At 46.8% G+C, this 20,556-nt stretch overlaps 1 protein-coding gene across 1 annotated transcript in view; it reads left to right on the top strand.

Moving 5' to 3' along the window:
- Window positions 1-20,556, top strand: part of CSMD2 (CUB and Sushi multiple domains 2) — a 594,109-nt gene that overhangs the window by 404,399 nt on the left and 169,154 nt on the right. Inside the window, exons 14-19 of the mRNA XM_066638160.1 lie at window positions 4,328-4,654; window positions 10,441-10,635; window positions 14,296-14,434; window positions 15,629-15,816; window positions 18,998-19,186; window positions 20,301-20,417. Coding sequence (XP_066494257.1) covers window positions 4,328-4,654; window positions 10,441-10,635; window positions 14,296-14,434; window positions 15,629-15,816; window positions 18,998-19,186; window positions 20,301-20,417 — 1,155 coding nt within the window. The remainder of the gene's footprint in view (window positions 1-4,327; window positions 4,655-10,440; window positions 10,636-14,295; window positions 14,435-15,628; window positions 15,817-18,997; window positions 19,187-20,300; window positions 20,418-20,556) is intronic.

The raw sequence follows: 20,556 nt of genomic DNA, 5'->3' as shown, positions 1-20,556 counted from the left end.
TTTCACCTGTATGCTCTTATAGGTCCCATTTTTATAATGTAGCCCCCTCTTGTAGCTCGTAGTTAGTTTTGTCATACATTCTTGTCCTGTGTTTTCAGACGCCTGGTCCTCTGTGGTGTTTTGCCTGATTCCAAGGCCATTCTCTGCCTGGAGAATTATGCCCACTTTAAGCAGATTAGCTCCCCTTCTTTCCCCCAACAAATGACCCTGGTTCTGCCCTGCAGTCCTGCTGGACCCCACCTCCAGGGTAGCTGGCCTGTTCAATCTGCAGAGGTCCTCTCTCCTGCCAGCAGCCTCCCACCACTACAGCAGACCCTTGGTCCTCAGCAGGTCTTGGACACAGCAGCCACACACCAAACTCCAGTGTCTCCAGCAGTCCCTTAGTCACAAAGTCAGTCAGAGTATCCAGGGCAGAGTCCAAAGTCAATAAGCCAAGTCACAGTCCAAGGTCAGATTCCAAAGTAAGTCAGAGTATCCGTGTCAAAGTAATAAGCCCAGTCAGTCTCCCCTCCAACCCACACCCCCTTCCTGCCTCAGGTGCCCATTATATCCCTGAGGGCCCTATTGCCTTCAAGTGGCTGCAGCTGTGCAGCACACTCTGCTGGATGCCCAGGCCTTACCCTTAAAGGGGCCACTGCTGACACCACATCTACCTCCTCACCAGATCTTCCTTGATTCCAATACATATGGCGGTTATGACATCTGCTTATCTTACATGGATACTAAAGAACTCCCCCCACCTTCCAGTGGCACCCTGCTGGAAGGAAAAAAGGACACAGACTCCAGAGGTGGGGAAGAGAAGAAGGGGGAGGCAGCCACAGGCCAGCTTCTGCCCTGCCTGCCTGCCCTCCCTCACTCAGGCTGCAACCCTCTCCACACTATCCTGGGAGTAAGCCGCATTGGCTACAATGGGACTTCTGAGCAGACAAGTTGGTTGCAGCTCTCAGGTGGCAGTCCTCTCCGCACTTTCCTGGGAGGAAGCCTCACTGACTACTTGTGAGTAGACCTGCATAGGAGGGGGCTGAGGCTGCAGCCCTCCACACCTTCCTGGGAGGAAGCCCCACTGACTACAGCGGGGCTTACTTGTGAGTAGACCTGCACAGGAGGAGGCTGAGGCTACAGCCCTCCACACCTTCCTGGGAGTAGCCCAGGGACTACATCAGGGCTTACTCTCGAACAGACCTGCGCGGGCTCCCACTCACCTGTCCTTGCACTTGGCCTTGAGCAGGCTCCAAGGCTGCCACCCCAGGCACCCTTCCCTGGGAATAAGCTTCATCCGCTGTAATGGGGCTTACAACTGAGTAAACAAGCATAGGAGCAGGCTCCAAGACTGCCATCCCAGGCACCCTTCCCTGGGAGTAAGCTTCATCTGCTGTAATGGGGCTTACTACTAAGCAGACACACAGGATGTCTCTGCTGTGGAGGAAAAGCCTCTCCTTGCACTGAGTGGGGACCTGCAAGAGCTTGCAATGGCTGAGGAGGAGGGCATCCTGCTGGAGAGTTGGGGAAGGGAAAAACAGGGAGCTTAAGCCTGCAGAGTGGGCAAAATTGAAAAGGGAAACCAATGTGGGGCAGGTGGGGGTGAAGGGAGAGGAGGGCAGTGAGCTCAGGGGGTGGAGGGAAGCAGCCTGCCCTCCCAACACAGGTGCCTCCTGTTAACCCCTTTGCCACTTTCACCGGGAGGAGCCGCAGCAGAGGGCTGAAAGAGCCGCATGCGACTTCAGAGCCACAGGTTGCCGACCCCTGCTCTAGCCACTCAATAGAAGTCAGTGTACCATGAGAAGACATACACTGAAAATGGGTTATCTGAAGTTTTGCTGAGTAGAATTTTTACTTCTGTGTAGAAAATATTGTTTAGAGCAGTGATTTTCAACCTCTGTGCCATGGCACACTGGTGGGCTGCAGATGGTCCACAGGTGTGCCCCTGGAGTTTGGGGAGGGGCATTTATTAATAGGGAAATTGGGGTGTGTGAGCATGGTGTGCCTTGTCAGTGGCCAAAAAACTAATGGTGTGCCTTGACAATTTTACTGCCTTGTCCGTGTGCCGAGAGATGGAAAAGGTTGAAAATTGCTGATTTAGTGTATATTCTCCTGACTGCACCCACAATTTTTGTTTGTACCAAATGGGTATCTGTTGTCCTTGGATATCTCTTTTATTGTTCATCTTACTACAGTTCCCCCCCCTTTTTGAATTTTAGTTTTTAACAATGTCAATAGTTTTGCTTCATTACTGTGTGCTTTTTAAGAACTTGTTACTCAGGTTGAAATCCTTCACATACTTACCTGGAAGCAGGTACCATTGAAGTCAACGAGATTTATGGTATGAGTAGATTTGCATAGGATGGAGCTATCCTGGCTCCACTGAAAAATAAGTATATCTTGGTAATCTATGATTTTTTCCCCCTTCGTATATGGAGGAAATTTTGTGAGAGGAAGTCGGCATGAAGGTGTGTGTGAGATCCCATTTACTGAGGAGTGTGTGGATCAGGCCACAATAGTATTTTGGATAGATTTAGGAAAGCAGCTTCAGTTGGAGAACCTTGCCATCCTCCAACCCTGTTCCCACAAACGTTTGAATCCAAGGCTGTCACTATATTTTTTTTTTCTTCATCTATAGCAAATATTTATATTCACTGCTGCAGACTAAGCTGGTGATGGGACAGTTAAACTGTGCTGAACTCAGCACAAAACCAGCTTCATGGTGTTGACCAAAGACTAAAGGACAACTGGATTGTCCCTCGTTCAGCCCATGTTGTAGACAATCCCTAAACCAGATCATCCCATGGCAATGTGGTGGAGGCCTGAGCAGTGGCGTCACTACGGTCTGCATCACCCTTTGCAGGAGGCCAGCGTCTCGCCCCCGTGATGGAACCTCCTGCCACGCAGTGGGTGGGGCAAAGCCCGGGGCGGTGGGCGTGGTTCTGTACCATTGCCCCGCCCTTTTTTGCGGTAATGTTTGATATAATAGAGATATTTTGACACAGTTTTTCATTTCATTCCTCATGAAATTATGCATTTAACAATTTATAACATGATGGTATGTTTTGAAAATACCAGGATTTAAAACTTTTTGGCTAGTAATGGTGTCACCCCCCCTGTGTATGTCACCCTTTGTGACCCGCACCCCCTGCACCTCCCTAGCAACACCATTGGGCCTGAGTCACACATTACCACATGGCTGTGGGAGCCACTTTCTTGTGTGCTTTTGTGGTGTAATCACATACAGCTACAGTCAAGTGTGTGTATTTGAGTCTCATCCACCTAATTAGTCCCACCTCGTAGTTTGAGCGGCTTCACCCCTGGCGTTCCACCCGCTGGCTTGTCAGAGGCTGGAGAGGAGCCTTGAAAGTTTTGAAGGAAGCCCAGAACATTTGCTTGCCTGCAATAATTAAGGCTGTTTGCAGGGATATCCTACTTAGGCCATACAAGTGGTTGCTTATTACAAGCCTGCTAAGGAGATATTTTCACCATGCCAATTTCCCTAAAAAGTCATTTCCCCCCCCCCTTAATTGTGGGGGAAGGAGACAAACTAGAGAAGCCAATAAACTTCTCCGAACTGAGATTCATAAAATAACTTGGAAGGGCTCAGAAAAGCCACCTCCAAAGAAAGGCAAGACTGTTCGGTTCTCAGGGTAGTCCAAGCCCACCCCTCACATGACAAGCCCCCAGAACCAAACACATTGACCTCTGCCCCCAACTTCCTGGTCCAGGGGTATTGAAAGCAGCAGCAGGATAGGAAGGAGGATTTTTTTATCTTTTTTTTCCACATTTTTACACCACCCTTCCTCCAAGAAACCCAGGGTGGTGTGCATAGCTCCTCCCCTCCTTTTGTCCTCACAACAATGTCCTGGTGGGTCATTTCCCATGCTTTTTGATCGACATGAAAAAAGATATCATTTCTTCCCAATTTGCTGTGTGAATTTGAGGCATCTCTACTCTTAGGGCACCATCCTAACCCACTTTCCAGTGCCAACATAAGGGCAATGCAGCTCTAAGGGAACAAGCATTCCCCTACTTTGAGGAGGCCTCCGTGAGTGTCTCCCAACTTCAGGATGTTTTACATGCATTACACATCCCATTGGCACAGCTATGCCAATGCTGGAAAGTGGGTTAGGATTTGAACTTTAATGTGCTCATAGACTCCAAGTGGAGGCTAGGCTTGTTTGTTTCATTTTTTTTCTTCTCCCCCTGCTTCTCCTCCCCTGCCAAGAGATTGTGAATTTCCTTCCACCCACCCAACCTTGGCATTTGACAGACAGACAGAGTGAATCAGCTCAAGAGTTTGAAGCCCCTGACTGATATCTGCTGTTTGCTTTTCTCATTACAGTCTCCTGCTTCTTCAACTTCACCACCCCATCGGGGATTGTCCTCTCCCCAAACTACCCAGAGGAATATGGGAGCAGCTTGCACTGTGTTTGGTTGATCATCACAAAACCCGAAAGTCGGATCCACTTGGCATTTAATGATTTTGACGTGGAGCCTCAGTTTGACTTCCTGGCTGTCAAAGATGGCGGGACGGCTGAATCACCTGTCTTGGGGACGTTCTCCGGAAGTCAGCTGCCCTCTTCCCTGACCAGCAGTGGCCATGTTGCCAGGCTGGAATTTCAGACGGACCACTCGACTGAGAAGCGCGGCTTCAACATCACGTTTACTAGTAAGTACGCAGAAAGGTGGCTGAATTGGTGGTGGCGGGATCTGCTCCAGCTCGGTTTTCATTATTCATTGGTAGTAATCTCTGAATATCTAAGACGAGAGAGAGAGAGAGTACTGAGTTCTGTAAATCCTTGAGCCTAAAGCTTCTTAGACCAACCCAAAGCCTAAACAGAAGCTAATAACGACCTAAATACAGTCATTTCTCGTTATCTGCTGGGGAGGTTACCAAATCAGTAGATACAAAGTTTCCCCTGAAGAAACTGAAAAGAATAAAGAAATAAACACAGTCTAATCACTGGAAAAATAACATAGGGCAGTGGTTCCCAAAGTGGTGGCTCTCAGCCCACCATAGGGAACCAAAACTGAGCCAATCCCCCTTAAGGCGAGTGGCCCAGTAATGGATGTCCTGATGGCATTGCAGCAATTGTGTCGCCGAAGGGACCCATGGGTTTTCCCCCTTATCTGCAAGGTCCTGCTGGCCTTGGGGAGGATCTGGGAGGCCCGCAGTCCCCTCTGTGGGCCTCCCTGGTGTTTGAAATGGCTCCATTTGGGAATTGGACCACACTTCCGGTTTTTGAGAGAAAACCAGAAGTGTGCTCTGATCCCCAAACAGAGAGATTTCAAGCATCGGGGAAGCCTGCAGAGGGGGCTGCGGGCCTCTTGGACCCTCCACAAGGCCAGTGGGACTCTGCAGGAGAGTGGAAAAACCACTGGGTCCCTGTGGCACCACAATCACCGTGGCACCATCAGGATGCCCCCCGACCCTGCAAAGACCTGCGGTCTCAAAGTCCAAGTAGGACTTTGGGAATCTCTGACTTAGAGTGTATGCCATGTAAAACATATATCAAATTATGTTCAAGAAAATACTTCAAAAGCATTCTTGTTAGCATTATTGAAAATATTACATCTAGTACCTTATGCAAAAGACCTGTGCCTTACTTGAATTATCAAACCATAATTGTATTTCTGAGCTACCGTGCACTCAGAATTCTGGATATGGATTCACGTTTTAAAATTCAGTGACATATAAACAGCCATTATTACTGAACAGTTATGTGACGGTACAGCCAGCATGTTCACGTGATTTATGTACTCATCATCTGATTTTACCGTACAACTGGAGTAGGAAGACAAGACAGTAGAAGCTGTCAAAACGTTTAGGCAAAGGCGTTTCTCTATAATTGCAAGAAACACAAAAAAAATGGGCAGCTGCATACAGTCTGTTCTGCTTTAACATGATGGTTGGTGTCCCAAAGAAGCCTCACATTGTCACAAATTGTGTTACAGAAATATCCCCCTCCCCAAATTGAAAAGGGGGGTTAGTGGTAGATCCTAGTATCCGCCGAAATAGGTATTTGTGGTGGTGGTGGGGGGAGTCCTGGATCCTCCATGGATACTGAGGGCCGTCTATACCTCTTTTCAACAAAAAAAAGTTCACAAAGTGGTTTACAGAAAAGATCAAATAACTGCGAGGCTCCCTGTCTCCTAAAGGCTCACAATCTTAACAAAAAAAGCGCAAAATCAGAATATCACCAGCAAACAGCCACTGGGAAAGACACTGTGGTGAGGGGAAAGAGGAACAGTTACTCTCCCCTGCTAAATATAAGAGGAGCACCAACTGAAAAGTGCCTTTTTCCCCAGATAGAGTTTGCTGATGTGTGATGTGGAGGTGAGGGTTGCAAGTATATATGACTTTAAAAGGGAATTGAGGATGTTTAAAAGGGAATTGAGAGGCAGGAGGTCTGGTCTAGAGGGTTGAGCCTCCATTTGCCTGAAGGTAACATCCGAAGGTCGCCAGTTCGAGGCCGCCGGCACCTTGAAGCAGATGGCAAGCTGAGCCGAGTTATACCATCTGCTCTGAGCGTGGGAGGATGGAGGCCAGAACGTGCGGCCAGATCAAGGCAGTAACATCTGAATGTTGTGGTTTCTTGAAAGACAGAACCTTTCAAATTGTAAAAATCCCTATGGGGATTTAAATTGCCTGCCCATGTAAACCGCCTTGAATAAAGTCCAAGAAGAAATCTGAGGACCTAGAAGGGTGGTATAGAAATACCTATATTATTATTATATTATTATGTTGATGGAAGAGAAGCCTTTCACTGCCTACGGAGTCCTAACCTACTTTCCAGCACCGACATAAGGGCAATGCAGCTCCAAGGTAAGGGAACAAACATTCCCTTACTTTGAGGAGGCCTCTGTGAGTGCCACCCAACTGTAGGATGTAACACACCCCCCCCCCGATTGGCACAGCTATGCCAGTGGTGGAATGTTGGTTAGGATTTGGGCCTATGAGTTCTAATAGCTAAGTGCTGTTTCGGGGTTTCGAGGCAATGTGCTTCTGGATCTCTGTTTCAGGGAAGCAGCAAGAGAACGTCTTTCTCTTCTGCCTGGTGGCTTCCCAGAGGCAGCAGAGTGACCATATCAGGTTGCAATGCAGACACAATGCAGACTAGCTGAGCCTTTGGTCTCACCCAGCAGGGCTGCTCTGATGTTCTGATGAATCAGCTTGGTTCCATGGAGCCAGATGAGACCGGGGATTATTTTTGGGATCCTATGGAACGTTAAGCCTTACGGAGTCTGAGCGAGTGCCAGCCTCCTGTAGCAATTTGCTGTCCCGCTCTCCCCTATAATTTTCTAAGGAACATGCTTGCATTGGCTTGGCAGGAGTGATGAATGACCTTTGTTATAACAGTGGTTAACAGCTCTGCAAAATTAATGGTATTTCTGGTTGGCGACTGCAAACCAGCTATTATTAAAAATAATTTGCCGTGCTGGATTAGGGGACAGGTTCATCAAAGTCAGCTAACCTGTGAGTTTTTTGCTGGTGGCTTAATGCCCAGTGTTTAGCAGTCTGGATGTGGAATTTGTTCACTGGTGATGTGTGGGAGGGTTACTCTGGGTCACAAGATGAATTGAGGGGCTACGTGGGATTGCAGTCTGGAAGTTTGCCAGCAAGGTGGTGATGGTTGTAAACTGGGGTGGAGGGGATGGTTTGGCAACACATCCACAGAAATGCTGCCATCCACAAGATACGGGGAATAGTAAGACAACCTTACTCATTGCTAGTTAGAATTTAGCCAGTCTTCTCTATCCCATTTTTGTAACCTTGTTCTAAGATAAACGTGGAGGTTGATAAGCACCGGTCCCAGGACAGATCCTTGGGGCACACCGCTTTTCACCTCTCTCCATTGTGAAAATTGCCCATTGACACCCACTCTCTGTTTCCTGGTCTTCAACCAGTTCTCAATCCATGAGAGGACCTGTCCTCTAATTCCCTGACTGTGGAGTTTTTTCAGTAGCCTTTGGTGAGGGACTGTGTCAAACGCCTTCTGAAAGTCCAGATATATAATGTCCATGGGTTCTCCCGCATCCTCATGCCTGTTGACCTTTTCAAAGAATTCTATAAGGTTCGTGAGGCAAGACTTACCCTTATAGAAGCCATGCTGATTCTCCCTCAGCAAGGCCTGTTCATCTGTGTGTTTTGAGATCCTATCTTTGATGAGGCATTCCACCATCTTACCCAGTAGAGATGTTAGGCTGACCGGCCTATAGTTTCCCAGGTCCCCCCTCTTTCCCTTTTTAAAGATAGGCGTGACATTTGCTATCCTCCAATTTTCTGGCACCATGGCCGTTTTGAGGGACAAGTTGCATATCTTAGTCAAGAGATCAGCAACTTCATTCTTCAATTCCTTAATAACTCTAGGGTGGATGCCATCAGGGCCCGGTGACTTATTGATCTTTAATTTATCAATGAGGTCTGAAACATCTTCTCTTTTAACCTCTGTCTGACTTAATTCCTTGGTCAGGAGGGGCTATTCGGCACACTGAGAAGGCACTAAAATTGTTAGGGCACACCAACAGTTATTTTATTTTATTTTATTTTTGGGGGGTGGGGGCAATTGACAAGTCACACTGCACTGTCAGAAACTCACATCCCTCAATGGCCATACTAGCAAATGACCCTCTACCAAACTCCTGCAGCTGTTATAGAGACACCAGTGAATAACCCACAGGAAAAGAGACTGTACTGGGGTGAAAAGAGACAGCTGAACCCTCCTGCTAAGATAGCGGGTACCTCTTTGCCCAGTTAGCAGGGGCTGATCGCTGCCAGCTCTTCGTCAAAGCTGTGTTGTGGGGAAGACAGCTGCTGTCTGCTTTTGCTAGCACTGGGGGGGGGGGGAGGCTTGTTGAGAAACTGAAGTTGACAAAGAAACTCTTCACACAGCTCGGTTATGTCAGTAAGATGCAGGAGTAAGCTGTAGTACAGTGTTCCTTAAACTGTGACCCAATAGGTGGGTCGCAAACCAATTTCAGGTGGGTCCCCATTCATTTCAATATTTTATTTTTAATATATTAGGCTTGATGGTAGGTGACTGCATTTGGGAAAATGTTACAGATCTGTATTTTTAACAGGCTACTATATATATATAGTAAAAAATCTATATATATATATATATCTGATTTTAACAATGATAGTCAATGGGGTTTACTCCTGTGTAAGTGTGGGTAGGATTGCAGCCTAGGATTCTTAAAAATGTTGCTGCTTGATGATGTCGCTTCCGGCCATGACATCACTTCCAGGTTAATGGGATCCCAACAGGTTGTCATTCTAAAAAGTGGGTCCCAGTGCTAAAAAGTTTGAGAACCACTGCTGTGGTAGACAGACTTAACTGTGGAATACTCTCCATATCTACTCAGAAGCAAGTCCCATTTGGAGGCCTCTCCAAAGGCCTGCACATGCAGCAGCCAGCCGTTTGTGCTAGTGGCCCCGTGGCTTTCAATGCTATGGTCGCACTTTTACCAGCAGATAATGTGCTCCACCCGCACACAGCCCAGTCAAGATTGGGCTGTTCGTTAACTATGTAAACTGCTTTGTGGGCCTTTATGTTGAAGAACAGTACGTAAATATTTTGAAAAGAAGTTACAATCAGCCCACCCGGGCCATTTATGTGTTGACCCTAAATATGACAATCATCATCTACAGACACACGCATCACCACCACCACCACCACGGGTATTTTTTCAACTCTGTATTAGCTGTCTTATGGGAACCAACATTGTTAATAACTGAAGGCATGAGCTAGTAGACATTTACACAGTTGGACCACGGTATTCACTGTGGTATTCACATGAGAAGAGAGGACTCTTTAGAAAAGACCCTGATGCTGGGAAAAATGGAAGGCAAAAGGAGAAGGAGACGGCAGAGGATCAGATGGTTAGACAGTGTCACGGAGGCAATGAACATGGATTTGGACAAACTTCGCAAGTTAGTGGAAGACAGGGGGGCCTGGCTTGCTTTGGTCCATAGGGTCACGAAGAGTTGGACACGAGTTAACCACTGAACATACATATATACATTCACTGTGGGTACCAACAGATACTGGAAGTCCACATTCTGGGGTAAGTCTGGGAGAAGAAAGGAACCTACATGCAATTTGTCTGCGAAACGGTAAGACCCCCAGTTTGGGTGCTTTTTTTTCTAAAGGGCTTTAAATGTGAATTCTGGCACAGCACGCACACACACACGCACGCACGCACGACGCACGCACGCACACACACACACACACACACACACACACACCCGCAGATACTGTGTTCCAACTGCATTTGACTTCCGAAGGCTTATTCTGACCCCCATGGATGTGCTTTCCGGACTTATTCTCTGGAACCAGGCACAATGGGGTGTGTGTGTGTGTGTGTGTGTGTGTGTGTGTGTGTGTGTGTGTGTGTGTAAATGCTTTGGAGGGAAATGCTTTTGCTTGCTCACAGTCTTGTCCTTCCCTCCAGCCTTCAGACACAATGAGTGCCCTGATCCGGGCGTGCCAGTCAACGGGAAGCGGTTTGGTGACAGTCTCCAGCTGGGTAGCTCTGTGTCCTTTCTCTGTGATGAGGGATTCATCCGGACGCACGGCTCAGAGACGGTCACCTGTGTCCTGAAGGAAGGCAATGTAGTTTGGGACAACGCTGTGCTGAGGTGTGAAGGTAAGTTGTCATTTTGACTTGCCATCTTTGTTGTGGAAAAGGCAGGGTAACTCCCGACACTCCTCCTCCCCCCACGCTCCCACCTACCTCTCCGCTGCCTGGCAGTCCATGTGACTGCTGAGTGGCAGAGCTCCTGCACTCCACCCGTGCTAGCCCAGCACCAGCTAGCACTGGTGGAGCACTGGCGCTAGGACATGGTACGCTGGCATGCAAAGCTTATGATTGGGCACATGCCATCCACAGCAGGTCCGGTCTGAACATGGACCTTTGTAGCTTTTCCTGTTAAGAGTGTGAAAAAGGTTGGCTTTAAGCTGGTTTCAGAAAGGCCCTGCCCAGCTCCAAAGCTCACTGTTTGCACCACTGCACTTTGATTCCGTCAGATTCAGAATCTTGAGCCACTTTGGATCTTATCTTTCAGGCTGAACGTGGCAGCTGCTTTCAGAGAGAAGCTTATAGGAATTGGCTCCAGGGATGAGTGGGCAGCTCATCAGCTGCCTTGCGACATGTCTGAAGTCAATAGTTCTGGTGTGCTGGAGTCAGACGTCTTGTCACCCATCGCTCTGCATCAGATACCTGCGACTGAGCCAAAATGAAGAGAGAAGTGATGTTAAAGCAATGGGAAATTAAAGTCTCTGATAGAACATTTTTTTCCTCCCTTCAAAGTTGCTAGACAAGCTTTAAAGTCTCCCCCCCCCCCATAGCACGGAAACAGAAAGCGAAATGAAAAGAAATCATTAGGAATTAAGAAAAGCGTCTGCCAGCTCTCTGTTCTCAGAGAAAGATGCCAGCAAGCAATATATTTGCAAAATGTTTGAATTGCAGGCGTGCTGAAATCTTGAGAAGTAATTTCAGTAATTGGCTGTTGGTGTCTTTAATGCGGGCAGACAATGCAATATTGCAGTGTGGTGGTGGGGGCACTGGTGAGCCTTTATGCCTCTTCCATTCAGAGGCATGAGACATTCCCTCCTTGTGCTTGCTGGGAAAGACAAAATAAATAAATGCAAATGGTACCTCCCCCACCCAACGATAGTAAAAAAGCCATCATCAGACATTAGGCTGGCTGCCTCAATCTGCTTTTTTCTCTAGGGATTTTAAGGCACTTGAGGATCTCCAGTCTGGAACTGTAGTGATGGCAGGGAGTCATTCCTATTTTGTGTTGCACATTAGCACCACCATTGCAGGTGGCCAGAGAGGGGTATTGCAGCTACCAGCCCAGCAGAAGTCAGGAGGCACAAGGGGCCAGTAGCATTCTGCCTGGCCCTATGAAACTTCTGGCTGCCTCCTTGGTCTGAGTAATTTGTCGTTCAGTACAGATCAAACCCTTTGCAGGTTTCCTCTATTCCCTCTTAACTGCCTGCCTTCTTTTTGGCTCCCCTCGCTTTCCTGTCTGGACAGTTCCTCCAGACTCACACTGGCAAGTTCTTGCTTTGCCCTCTCTAACCCAGGGGTGTCAAACACTCACTCAAGCAAACCAAATAGCATTCATGGTGCCTGCTGAGGGTTGGAAATGATGTCATGAATCAGGAAGTGATGTCATTAAGTAGGCCATGATCAGATATATGCACTTTTGTTCCCCTTAGCAATTCATTAGCTGCAAATGATAGAAGAGAAAATACACAAATCTTAATTCTATTTTCATGATATGAAAAAGTCCAATTAGCATGTTGGCTGTCCTTTCAGCAGGGACACCTCCACACTGCTTAGCAGCTGATGGCCTTCAGCCTGATCTACTTGTGGTGGTGCTAGGAGGAGCCCGAGGGTTGGGTAAAGAGCTTCCACAGTCCGCATCCAGCCCCTGGGCCTTGAGTCTGGCAGCAGGCTTGGTGTCTGTCTTACATTTAGTAGTCTTTTCTATGGCCAGTAAATCCAACTATACTCAGAAAGAAAGAAAGAAAGAAAGAAAGAAAGAAAGAAAGAAAGAAAGAAAGTCAGTCAGTCAGTCAGTCAGTCAGTCAGTCAGTCAGTCAGTCAGTCAGTCTGTCTGTCTGTCTGTCTGTCTGTCTTGTGGCTTGTCACTACTTTCTCCCCCTTTAAATCCACCCAGCCCCTCTCCTTTGCAAAGGTTCAATTTTGTGTATACTTTCTTGTTCTCTCTCTAAGTTGTGGGCATGGGGGGATTTTTGCACATTTTTTAAATAAGCGCCTTTCATCTTTGAGAAGCTTTGATAACCCCAGAGCTATTAACATGTACTCCTTTATCACTCATCTCTTTGACTTGCCTTTGACTCGCCGTCCAGTGTGAGCTCAATTAAATATGAGTCCTAATTATCTTCCTTTTTTAATTAAATAAGGGGAGGGGGAATTTGTCTAGAATATTTAAAGTGGTGTTTGACATTTGGAAAATAATAATAATAATAATGAAAATAACTAGAATAGGCCTAGCGAGTGGATTCGGATTCAGTGGGGAGATGGGAGCGAGTTTCCACCATCGCATCTGCTAAAGTGAAATCTGATTGTGAAAGTGGAGGTAGTTCCACAGATCAAAGGGAAGCCATAATGTGCTTGCTTACATATGCAAACGTGTTTACTCCCCCTAAGAACATAAGAAGAACTCTGCTGGATCAGGCCAAGGGCCCCTCTAGCCCAGCTTCCTGTATCTCACAGTGGCTGACCAGATGCTTCAGGGAACCCACAAGACAACTGCATCCTTTTGCCACTTTCTTGCACCTGGTGTTCAGAGACAGGCTTCCCATTAGGGTGAATGAGTATGTTCACCACAGCAGGTCAGATGGATTCCCAGCTGGTCATACTGGATCTTCTCAGTATGATCCCACTGTCAGTGCAGAAAGTCCAAGTCTGGCTCTGTTTTACTACTTCTCTCCACCTTCCCTCCTTGCGGCTTGGTGATTAATGTTTGGGAATTAAAATAGCCACACATACGTTTTAAGGAATGTGATGTGTTGTATTCTTCTGAAATGTAGGCACATCCTTCCAGTGGTGTAACCGGAGGGGGTGCAAAGCACTATGTTCTGCAGTGAGCCTCACCTCAGCATGCAAGCACCCCCTCCCCTTTGAATTTATTTCAGGTGGGGGGAGCAAAACAGAGGCATTTGGAGGCATTCTAGCTATGCCACTGTATCCTTCTGTAAGTGAAAAAGGAGAATACTATCAGATGTTGGCAACCTTCAGTCTCGGAAGACTCTGGTATCGCGCTCTGAAAGGTGGTTCTGGAACAGCGTCTAGTGTGGCTGAAAAGGCCGATTCGGGAGTGACAGTCCCTTCCACACCGGGAGCAAGTGCAGTCTGTCCCTGGTCTGTCTCCCTGGCTATGGGCCTTTGCCTCTTAGCCTCAGACAGTTGGCCAAGTGTCTCTTCAAACTGGGAAAGGCCATGCTGCACAGCCTGCCTCCAAGCGGGCCACTCAGAGGCCAGGGTTTCCCACCTGTTGAGGTCCACTCCTAAGGCCTTCAGATCCCTCTTGCAGATGTCCTTGTATCGCAGCTGTGGTCTACTTGTTGGGCGCTTTCCCTGCACGAGTTCTCCATAGAGGAGATCCTTTGGGATCCGGCCAAAATACTTTAGTACAAAATACAAAGTATAAAAAGTACAAAGTATAGTACAAAATACAAAGTACTATAAAAATACTTTAAAAAAAAACAAAACTGGTTCCAGTCTTTTGTCTTATCACTCTGTTTCCCTCTGCCTCCCCACAATTGACAGCTCCCTGTGGTGGCCACCTGACCTCTCCAAGTGGAATGATCCTGTCTCCAGGCTGGCCTGGATTCTACAAAGATTCTCTCAACTGCGCGTGGGTCATAGAAGCTCAGCCAGGATACCCCATCAAAATTACATTCGACAGGTGACTTTCATTAAAACAGATTTCAACAAACAAAACGTGGCACGAGTCACAACTGCCTAGTAACCTTACAATGTCTTACAATGGAGCCCACGCATTCTTGGCCGCAAGTAGGTGGACCTTGGGGGGATCTGACCCAAGTGAAAGCTTACTTGTGGGTACTGAGGGGGTAGACTTAAGGAGATACTTAAACTTCCCCATTTGGTATATTTGGTACCATTCTGGAGTTGTGTGCTGTATGAAGATATTCAGCCCAAGGCAGAGGGATACCATTAGAAGGCAACAAATGGAGAACGTTTCATGATGTCCAGGAATAACGCAAGGAGGAAATATTAGATTCTTCTTCCCCACCACATTGGCATGGCTGCACCAGCACTGGAAAATGGGATAGGATTGGGCCCACAACCACCTTTAGGATGAGAATTCTTGCTAGCTCAGGGTTTGAGTCAGACGGGAGTGTGCATGACAGAGCTAACCTGCTGAGACTGTTATCAGACAGGCATGGTCATAAAATGTATTCTTGTGCAAGTCTTTCTTGTTGAGGTAATGGTTGGTGGGGGTGAGCAGAGTAAGAGTCAATGGAAGACCCCCCCCCCTCCAAGTTATAAAAGGAGATCCAGGCCACCCAAGGTTAGCTGTGATCAATCAAGAAGCAAACGTACGAAAGGAACTGAGGCTTGGTGAAAGATTTCAGCAGAAAAAAAAACTTTACTCACAGATTAGAGTTGCACACATGCATCAGATTCTGATCAGGATGAGAGGCTTGACTAAATTTGGGAACATGGAGCCCTAAAAGCTCTTCGTTTTCTGTGCAAGTGTAGGGGAGGCAATGTGTTCCAATGGCGATCACATCTCCAGCACATCATGCTCCTTTGCAGTCTGGAGACCAACAGGACATGGGCCGGGAAGGGAAGAAGGGTGGCTTTCCTTTCCCAGCTTGAAGGTTGACTACCTGCTGAGTTGGAAACCCTGGCACCTCTGTTTTAAGAAATCAGCCACCAACTTCCCAACAGACTGGGAGCTGAATCTGTGGCTTGATCCTAACATTCTGATGTCCATAAATTGCTGGCCAAAGTAATCGTAGGCAGGCGTGAGGGCTTGAGTCTGTCTTAGGTCCACTATTAAAGGGACAGGAGGGACATTTGCCATCTTGATAGTTTTTCTTTTTCTTTTTCTTTTCTCCTCTCCACATTGCAGGTTTAAGACAGAAGTGAATTATGACACCCTAGAAGTGCGTGACGGCAAGTCCTATTCCTCACCGTTGATCGGTGTCTACGATGGGACTCAGGTCCCCCAGTTCCTCATTAGCACTAGCAACTTCCTCTACCTTCTCTTCACCACCGACAAGAGTCACTCTGATGTTGGCTTTCAGATTCGCTATGAAAGTGAGTCAAAAAAAATACATGTCGTTATAACTTAACCGGCATCGTGAAAGCCTTTATTGATGGCCTCCCGCTCTTCATTTGGTCTTCTCGGTTTGGGCTCTTTGTACCAAATGTTTGAAGGACTTGATTCTCTAAAGTCAGTCGCACGGCCCAATCCCCTGTAGGTTGTTCTACGTAGGGTTTCGCAACAGTGGAAGAGACTTCCGTTGTTGCAAAACGGCGGAGCTTGGAGCACTCCACCAGCACATATTTTAGGAGTACTGCATTCCTGGTCCGTCGGCGGAGCTGCCTACATCCACCAGAGCAGGTAAGGTAGCAGGGTAGAGGGAGTGAAACAGGACAGGGGACATGACGGGGGCAGGGAGGCTGCAAGAGGAGGTTGGTCCATTGGCAATTGTGTGTGCCAGATCCTATCCCCCTTTCGTGCAGGCTCTCTGCCTCCAATATCTCCTCGGGTTTGTGCCAGCAAAATCGCTGGTGTGAGTCCAAGGAGACACATTACAGATAGGGAGGTTTACACAGGGGTAAGGGGATTTAAATCTTTCCCTGCTGAAACCTCCTTATCTCCCTCCTCTTCTGCTGGATACAGTACACCCTTTATTTCCATGGTTGTACCAGCGCGGGAGGGAGGATAGAATTGGGCTCACAGTGTACATTTTAATGACGTTACCCTGCACATGCCTGATTTTGTCTGATCTCGGAAGCTAAGCAGGGTCAGGCCTGGTTAGTAATTGGATGGGAGACCGCCTGGGAATACCGGATGCTGTAGGCTTATACCATGATCTCGGAAGCTAAGCAGGGTCAGGCCTGGTTAGTACTTGGATGGGAGACCGCCTGGGAATACCGGGTGCTGTAGGCTTATACCATGATCTCGGAAGCTAAGCAGGGTCAGGCCTGGTTAGTAATTGGATGGGAGACCACCTGGGAATACCGGGTGCTGTAGGCTTATACCATGATCTCGGAAGCTAAGCAGGGCCAGGCCTGGTCAGTACTTGGATGGGAGACCACCTGGGAATGCCGGGTGCTGTAGGCTTATACCATGATCTCGGAAGCTAAGCAGGGTCAGGCCTGGTTAGTAATTGGATGGGAGACCGCCTGGGAATACCGGGTGCTGTAGGCTTATACCATAGTCTTTCGAGACTGAAGGTTGCCAACCATGAACTCTGGAGGAGTGCAGGGTTGTAAGGATTACATGTAAGGTTATATGTAAGGATTGATGAAGCCATGGCAAAGGTTTACAGGGTCCAGTTCTGTTGGGTCTGAAACTCCTTGGATCACGCATGTAGTGATGATATCACCATCCTTCAACCTTACCTAGAAACTTGATTGATTCCAAATGGACTCCATAGGTAAGGTTGTTTTGAGCACATCAAACAAAAACAATTTATTTTCCACAGTTATTTCAGAAGTGCACTTGGGCAGAACCACCGATCGTTTGCGATTCCACTTTTTCAAGCGTCAACAAAAGTCTGAAGCATCTTGAGATGGTTCCTAGATAACTAGAGATGGAAACATATAATACATATTACATTTTTCTTTCAGGCATGTTTTTCATAGCTTATCAAAACCTGATTGAATACTGTAGTTGATTAATCGCTTTCCTCTTTTATCCATTAAAGTGAAATAAATCTGCATATCAAAATCTCTGTATAGTTGCCGTTTTTTTTAGGTATTCAATAAAGTGCAAGATAACTTACTATGTAATGCCCAGAAGCTACTACTCATAATTCGAAGATAAAACCATCTTTAAGATTTCCATTTTTGTTCCCTAGAACACTGACACACTAGAATTAAAATTAACCTAAAGATAGCCATGGTTAAAATTATCCCTCAATTAATCAGTGGAAAGCTTTAGTTGAATAACCTACCCAGTAAATCTGTCAAAAGATTGAAGCTCTAACTTCTTCTGTGCCAAGAACAACCTGCCCAATTTCTGATCAATCACAGCAGTAAAGACTCCAGAGGTTGAACCCTTTAATCCACCTGCCCCTCCTTGGTTGACCCAATGAGTTACTTGTGCCAAGAGATGAAAGGAATGGAACCTTATTGGTTTTCCTGTTTGGATATCATCAACCATGGTATATTTTTTGGGGGGGGAGGGGGCAATCCTTTATCCTGCCACCGTCGCCGATGCAGCTGCACCAAAAGAGTATGTGCTGTATCCCGTGTGCCAGGGGAGGGATTGGCCAGTCTACTAGAAGTTAACATTTTGTATTTACTTCCTGGTAGGCTGCCCAATTGCCAGTGCGTCTCCTCGAACCTATGCCACTATTTTGAATACAGTGGGCCCTCAGTATATGTGGGGGAACTGTTCCTGGACCCTCTGCAGATACTGATTTTTGTGAATAATGGAATCCACGGAAAGGCCCAGCCCAAAAACACCCAGTAGTGCCTTTCAGAGGACTCCGGGAGGTCATCTGAGGCCCTCCAGCGCGGGCTTGTGATCTTCCTTGAGTCATAACCGCGCATTGCAAACTTGTGGTTGATGAGGGTTGACTGTATTATCTGTTTGTGGGTATTAACAGTTTTTCCTCTTATTTTACTGTAAGATACTTTGGGTTATTTTAATGGGATAAAAATTTAAACGATTAAATAAACCCCAAATCCTGGTGCTGTCACTAACGGTATATGAAGGACAGTAAATGTAATGGGGCATTTACAGTTTGTTTTAATGACCGATTTTCTAAAAATACGCAAACCTACAAAGTTATTAAAAGATTTATCTTTGCTTATAGACATCAAAGAGGAACAAGGAGATTTGTTTATTTCCTTTTTCTTGCTATGAGGAAGAGTATGAGAAGTATAAAATTAGTGAACAGAAAAGAAGAATTGAAATGGATCCCACTTTCACCCCCAAAAGAATTATTGTGCCGGAAGCAACTCAAATTAAACAGAATACAAATCATCAGGATTACATAAAATATAGTCCCAAGGAAATAAATTATAACGTACCTTCCCAACTTACGTGAATGGATTTCAAATTGAATAACAGTGTTGAGGGATTTTTTCTGCCTGTTTGGTCTCTGCCTGATGTACTCTTTAACATATCTTCAGTTTGTTTACGGAAGGCTGATTCACACTTTACCCTCTACTCTTGGGCAGGAAATGAATCTGACAAAAGTCATGCCCAGGTGTGCCATCTGTCATGGATTATAAATTTGCATGTCTGAATTGTTTTCAGCGGTAAAACTTCAGTCCGATCACTGCTTGGACCCAGGGATTCCAGTCAACGGGCAACGGCATGGAGATGATTTCTACGTGGGGGCCCTGGTGACCTTCAGCTGTGACCCTGGCTATACCCTGAGTGACAATGAGGCCCTGGAGTGTGAACCTAATTTCCAGTGGAGCAGGCCTCTTCCCAGTTGTGAAGGTAAGGACCGAGAGCTGGAAAACATTAATGGGTAAAATGATCGTAATAAGATTGTACACCGTATAAATCCCAGCTCATTCCAGTGCCGTCATGGCAGTACTGTCCAATCAGGAAGGTTTTTTTGGTCTCATTCTCAAGACCCTTGCAAACTGGAAGTTGAGTTCTGCAAACCGAAAGTCGCTTCCAGTTGCTTCTGTGGGCTGTTCTGAGGCTTGCAGAGGCCAATAGAGTGGGTTGCAGGCCTGGCACAACCCAAAAGACACTCCCAGGACTTCCTGATAAGGCACCGCTGCACCATCAGGTGCATCGCATTGGGCCCAGCGCCCATGGGCTTGTGACCCATCAGTGGGTCACAACCCAGAGTCTGGGAAACACTGAAACAGCACAGAGCGATGCTTTGACATTACGGAAAATGGATGCAAATACAGTGATGCCTCGCAAGATGAAATTAATTCGTTCCGCGAGTCGTTTCGTATTGCGAAAATTTCGTCTTGCGAAGCGCGGTTTCCCATAGGAATGCATCGAAATTTAATTAATGCGTTCCTATGGGCAAGAAAAGTCAGAACAAAGTCAAATTTGGTTTACAAAGTGTTTATTAAGTGCTCTTTAAAGGCATACATACTGTACAGAGGATTTCAAAAATTTCAAGCACAAAACTTCAATGTATCCTGGGTATTAACAGTTGTGTGATTTAAAACAAACCAAAACAAAAAAAAATGCAAAAAAATTCATCTTGCGAAGCACTGCCATAGAAAAATTCGTCTTGTGAGTCACCAAAAAAATCGCAAAACGCTTTCGTCTTGCAAGTTTTTCGCTGCGCGAGGCATTCGACTTGCGAGGCATCACTGTACATGGGTGGGGTAAGACAAGAAGGGGCATTTGTGGCATTGCCATCAAGCCAGCAGCAAGGCTGTACATGCCTGTAAACATAATGTCGTCAATTCCAACAGCCCACCTGGCGCATTCAGGTGTGCACAAAGCCAGACGTAGTCATCGGGAAGCCACGTGTGGCTTCATGAAGTTCACCACTCGTTCCTCTGTACGGAGCTCATCCTCACGCACAGAAAACTCTGGTCCATAATGCCTGCCAACCTCTTTCCCTGATTGCTTGCAGCGCTGTGTGGAGGCTACATTCGTGGATCCAGTGGCACCGTGCTCTCACCGGGTTTTCCAGATTTCTACCCCAACAATTTAAACTGCACTTGGGTCATAGAGGCTTCGCATGGCAAAGGTAACCCGTTCAATCCTGCTTTTGTGTCCTCCTTCCAAATCCTTGGGGCTGGATCTAGCGAGTCAAATTATGCAGGCCCCCCACAGGTCCCATAATGCTCCTTGGAATGGACAGGTTTTCTCCCACCCCACTTTCTGGG

This window comes from Tiliqua scincoides, chromosome 10, assembly GCF_035046505.1.
Source record: "Tiliqua scincoides isolate rTilSci1 chromosome 10, rTilSci1.hap2, whole genome shotgun sequence".
Taxonomy (NCBI): Eukaryota; Metazoa; Chordata; class Lepidosauria; order Squamata; family Scincidae; genus Tiliqua; species Tiliqua scincoides.
This window is presented reverse-complemented; position numbering and strand designations above follow the sequence as displayed.